General features: G+C 39.2%; 1 protein-coding gene across 7 annotated transcripts in view; it reads left to right on the top strand.

Annotated features, from left to right (window-relative positions):
- LOC101737188 (protein MTSS 2) overlaps window positions 1-5,996 on the top strand; it is a 181,854-nt gene that overhangs the window by 119,284 nt on the left and 56,574 nt on the right. For all 7 annotated transcript variants that reach the window (XM_038021148.2, XM_038021146.2, XM_062676814.1 and 4 more), the window contains exon 4: window positions 5,907-5,991. In XM_038021148.2, coding sequence (XP_037877076.1) covers window positions 5,907-5,991 — 85 coding nt within the window. The remainder of the gene's footprint in view (window positions 1-5,906; window positions 5,992-5,996) is intronic.

Here is a 5,996-nt window from a genome sequence, read left to right as displayed (position 1 = left end):
GTCACAGATGAGTAAAGCGATTTTGTTGCGTTACAGTTTACCTATTGTTTTTTGTCCTCTGAGAGACGTTTCTTTTTTCGTGTTTTTTTTTTAGTATTGCTTAGATGCGTGTACGAGCTCACAGCCCACCTGGTGTTAAGTGGTAATAGCCCAAAGACATCTACAACGTAAATGCGCCATTCACCTTGAGATATAAGTTCTAAGGTCTGAGTATAGTTACAGCGGTTACCCCACCCTTCAAGCGGAAACACGATGTTATTACTTCACCGTGGAAGTCAATCGCGAACATTTGTTAAGTACGTATTTGATTAGAAAAATTGGTATGAATAGTTAGTTATCTTCAGTGTATGAAATAGTTGCGCGTGGCTTAGAAATCAGGCGTGGTAACACTATTTACAAGGCATTATGACGTATCCCTTTCCAAAGCCTCCCATGCAGGAATTTTTTTAAGTACCTTATAAACAAAAAACTCGATGTAAACAACGTTGATCACATGATACAGATTCTGTAACTGTGAGTATCCGGTGATGGAAATAAAAAAAACATCCTTAGACTATATGTAATAAAATATATTGTTACGCGCTGGGGTTTGGGATAAATAAATGTTCCACCAAAGTACAACTTAAAACTGCATTTATCGCTTAGAACGCACACAGAACACTTTAATATTCTCAATTTGCTTCTTCCGTTTCGCTTCAGGTGATCCTTTCGCTTTGAGTAGTTCCGATTACTGACTGACTGCGTGCCATCTCTACAACGCTTTTGTAGTCGATACGACATCCCTAGAATCGTCGAGAACATTCCTCACAAGTCGAGTACTTTCGATGTGTTTCCACTATCTGTAAATAGATGGCGTTGTACTTTTCGAGCGTTCTCGATGTTACTATATCCTTCGATATTCGTTCGGCTGTTCGGCGATAGATGGCGTTACTCTTACTGGCGTAACAAAGTCCTTATCTATAGTTCCATATTCATTGATCAGCCTAAAGCTTCAGATATAGGTTGTACGATTAAAATATAACTTGAATAATAATCGTCACGTCACGTTATGTAATATACTCGTATATGTTCATAATACAATCAACGAGAACTTGTTTACCTATTTTATAGAGTTTTGAGTTGCGGACACTATTAGTGTTAATTATAATTCTTATTCAATTTGTTGACTCAACGAAGGTGTTTACCACCGGAGTGCGTGGGTCAGCAAGGTGACAAGGTAAAGCCGCGTATCCAGAAATTTCAAAAGTACTATGTTTGATTATTTATTTATTGCTATAAATTGGCAGATTTCACTGTTGGTAGGACCTCTGGTGAGTCCGCACGGGTAGGTACCACCGCCCTGCCTATTTCTGCCGTGAAGCAGTTATGCGTTTCGGTTCGAAGGGTGGGGCAGCCATTGTAACTATACTTGAAACCTTAGAACTTATACCTCAAGGTGGGTGGCGCATTTACGTTGTAGATGTCTATGGGCTTCAGTAACCACTTAACATCAGGTGGGCTGTGAGCTCGTTCACCCATCTAAGCAATAAAAAAAAAGAGGAGATCAGGATCTGTCTTATGTTTAATTGTTGCTTAGTTACTGGTAATTTCAGGTGATTATAGTATTTTCTTCGGATTTCTCGAGTCTTTCTCTAAAGCTACTGTTTCGTCAGTCACCTGTGACCACGAAAATTGTATGGTATTCGAATGGTGGACATAAAACGGTAGGCTGCAGCTCGGCTCTGTCCCTGGCATTGCTGATGTCCGCGCCGGTGGGCCGCCGCGCCCTCACCATCAGGCGGGCTGTATACTAGTCTAACCACAAGGGCAGTAACAATTTTAAAGCTAATAAAAACGCAAGTTTAAAAGGCTAAAAGTGGTTTTAATTAAAGAGATGATTAATTATTAAACAATGAATTGAGACCATATTGAAGACCATATTGAGATATACAGGGTGTCCAGAAAGGGTATCGGGTATTTGTAAGTTCAATAAAACAAAAATTATCTGTAAGTAATAAAAAAATATTGTTTATTGTTAGCGTTTAGCAATTGGAAAATTATTTCGAAAACATGATGTTATCCAAATGATGACCGTTACGTTGCTGGCACTGTTCTAAACGGGAACGAAATTGGCGATAACACGTCGACACATAGCTCTCGATATTGCCGCCATTTCTGACCTGATGTTTTGCTTCAATTGGGTTAGGTTTGTCGGATTATTTTGATAAGCCTTACTTTTAAGGTATCCCCATGCAAAATAGTCAAGCAGGCTAAGCTCGGGGCTTCTGGGAGGCCAGTTGATGTTACCCCTTCGCGAAATGACTTTATTAGGGAATAATTGGTTAACAACTTCCACGGAGTCATTTGAGTATGGCAAGTGGCCCCATTTTGCTCCCCGAGTACTGTTCCGTCATGACTAAAACTCCACAAAATGGCGGATGCCACGAACCCCTCCCCGCTCCATTTCGTCGCCCCGTTTCGAATAAGACACAAAAACAAATACCCCCGTTACCCTTTCTGGACACCTTGTTACAGCTGTTTTTTATAAAGCGTACTATAATTTGTATGTATACAATAAAAAAAAAGAGTCGAAACTCGAAATCCACCTTTTGGATTCACAACCCACACGTTTATCTATGAAGTTTAGCAATAAACGGAAAATGAAATAAATAAATAAATAGAAACGTGTTTGCAATGATCTTGTATATTTTACAATCTATGTTTGTGCCAAGATTTAATGTGAGTATGTGCAATAAAACGTTTATTTGTATATCTTGTATTTATAGTCCGTTTATTTGTATTAGTATTACTTAGTGTATTTTATAATTTACCTTGAGACATAATATGATTTAAGTCTGAATGCGCATGCTGACTATGTGCTAGGAAAGGATCCGGAGTTTCTTTGGGCACATAATGCGATCCTCATTGCACAGCCTGGAGAAACTCACAATTCTCGGACAAATGGAGGGGAAGCGCGCTAGAGGAAGAGCGCCAGCTAGATGGGTTGACCAACTCAAGGAGGTGACTGGAGGCCAGATACAGGGAGCGGTACATATGGCGCAGAACCGGACCGAGTGGAGAAGATTGACAAGTCACGATCCTCAGCATTGAGGGAACGACCAGAAAGAAAGAAGCGCATTGTCTAATCCCATAAACACAGTCCGCTGAGTTTATCGCCGGATCTTCTCAGTGGGTGGCGATTCCGATCCGGTTGTAGATTCAGTGAAGCACTGCTCTTGCTAGGCTTAGTGTTAATAAATTCTCTCGGGTTGAGCCCGTGAGCTCACCTACTCGTCCGGGCGTAGCTGCAATAGAACCTTAGGCTACCAGCGAATAGGAAGGAAAAAAAACAAAATGTGTGCAACTCACACGTGGTAGAAGTGAAACCTTCCAAAATTAAAATACAATTATCCTAAACGTCTTAAGTATTTGTAAAATTTTGTCATTAGTAAATAATTGTAAATCATCTTTTATAGTATGAGGTAGCGCCCTCTGTGAATTGATATTTTAATTTCACGTATAATCCTAAATTAAAATTCACTACAAGAGCTTTCATACACACGTGAGTATTAAAAAATCTCACAGATGGCGCTGTATTACATAGTATGTATATTTCTGTCTCATTCTTTGCTGGCTTCATCCTACACATTTTTGTATTTGTGTCTCTTACCTGTCGTTTTTTCCGTTGCATCCGGTTTGAAATCACAACGATTCTAAAGAAGTTTTCACTTCAAAAAATCGTCTTAGTTGCACCACCCTACAACCAGGTCCGCATGGTTGTGTCGCGATTTAAATTGACGCAACCTACCTACATTTGAGCAATCACAATAAATAACTTACCCATAATCTATATACATAAAAATGAATTGCTGTTCCTTAGTCTCGCTAAAACTCGAGAACGGCTGGACCGATTTGACTAATTTTGGTCTTCAATTATTTGTGGAAGTCCAGAGAAGGTTTAAAAGGTGGATAAATATGAGAATGCTCGGAATTAAATAGAAATAACAATTTTGTTTTCCCTTTGTTGTGTCCCCCGTCGGACGGATTCCTTTTGTTTGTTTTAAGTTTATTTTATACAAAAGTTTTGGTCTTTTATTTATCGATTGAGGCACTACGAAGTCTGCCGGGTCAGCTAGTTAGGCTATAAAATAGGCTGGTTTAATATTTATTACATGACATCATTCCTTCATCACGGAAGACGATGGTTTTATTTTACGTATTCCCTACGTGCTTGATTTAGATTTAAACTTGTTAGATTCGTATTTGTTACTCGATTAAATTGATGACTCGATTTCAATTTCGACTTCATAATAGCACTCGGTATATCAAATAAACGGAATATCAAATAGTTCTTTTGACGTTCAACAAGTATGTACTTTCATTTATGTTGAATTTTTTTTATTTTTATTTATTTGATTTGATTTTATTTGAAACTATTAAGTATAATTAACTAAAGTCAGACCTCATTTGCTACCTTAAATTTTGGCTAAATCGTTATTGTGTTTTAGTCGTATAAGGACACGAATATATTAAGAGAGTTCGTGAATTGTTTCATTGATACGTCCGATCACTATTCAAGACAGAGCAATTTTATTTCAATTCTAATTCAAACGTCTTAAGGCTCATATTTCATTGTTATGTTTTCTCAGTAACGGGGAAACCCCGTCGAGCAAAAGAGGTAATTGCGTGTCAATGTTTTGCTTGCGATAATGTGGGTGATTGTTTATGTAACCGATAATATAACGTAACGATAAGTATTTGTTGTGACGCGATTTATTAACTCTAATTCGCCTAAATACATTTGCCTCGCTGTCGTGACTACTTTCGCCGTGCAATCCGTTATGTGTGCTTAGTCCGAGTTTTTTAACTTCTCGATCGCGTAAAAGTTAACTCAAAGTCGTATTTTTTATTTTTTATTGCATAGATATGTGGACGAGCTCAAAGCCCATCTGGTGTTAAGTGGTTACTGGAACCCATAGACATCTACAACGTAAATGCGCCACACACCTTGAGATATAAGTTCTAAGGTCTCAGTATAGTTACAACGGCTGCCCCACCCTTCAAACCGAAACGCATTATTGCTTCACGGCAGAAATAAGTGGGGTGGTGGTACCTACCCGTACGGAGTCACAAGAGGTCCTACCACCAGTAATTACACAAATTATAATTTTACGGGTTTGATTTTTATTACACGATGTTATTCCTTCACCGTGGAAGTCAATCGTGAACAATTGTTAAATACGTATTTCATTAGAAAAATTGGTAGGCTACCCGCCTGCGAGATTCGAACACCGGTGCATCGCTATATACAAATGCACCGGACCTCTTATCCTTTAGGCCACGATGACTTCAAACACGACGTATGCAGTTGAAACAGCTTCCCCATAGTGTGCTTAGTGCTAGTTTTTTAACTTTTCGATCGGGTAAAATTTGTATGGAATTGCAACAACTTCCCTTCATTTGCCGCTACGGGGCGCTGTTCCAACTCCATACAAATTTGAGAGATTTGATATTTGAGACGGTGATCACTTTGTGATCAACATGGGCACCGGGTACTACCAAACATCAAGTCTGTGTTTAGTTTCTGAGGGCTCTGAAGAATTATTGGAGATGATGCTGTCTTCTAATTTTTCGCACCGGCCGTCATCGGAGCAGAGTACAACTGCCTTCATCAACTGTTCGTTCCAGATATTGTTCTTGCCGCGTACCATTCGGTTCAGGAATGAATTCTCCTTGTTCATATTACGATGAATCTTCAAAAATACATTATTTTCTCACTTGCGCTCTAGTTGTGCACCTGTTGCTCTCTAGTTGTGATTTCTACGGGCGTCCGTAATTAATTAACACCCACAGGGCTGTCATCTGGGTCACTTATCAAAGCAATACAAGGAAAGTAAGATTTATTGTTGTTTATTTATTTATTTCAGGCGCAACGAAGGAGATCGGCACAGCCCTGACGCGGGTGTGCCTTCGACATCGCGCCATCGAAACCAGAATGAAGACTTTCATCAGGTAGA

The sequence above is a fragment of the Bombyx mori genome, chromosome 28 (genome assembly GCF_030269925.1).
Source record: "Bombyx mori chromosome 28, ASM3026992v2".
NCBI classification, from domain to species: Eukaryota; Metazoa; Arthropoda; class Insecta; order Lepidoptera; family Bombycidae; genus Bombyx; species Bombyx mori.
This window is presented reverse-complemented; position numbering and strand designations above follow the sequence as displayed.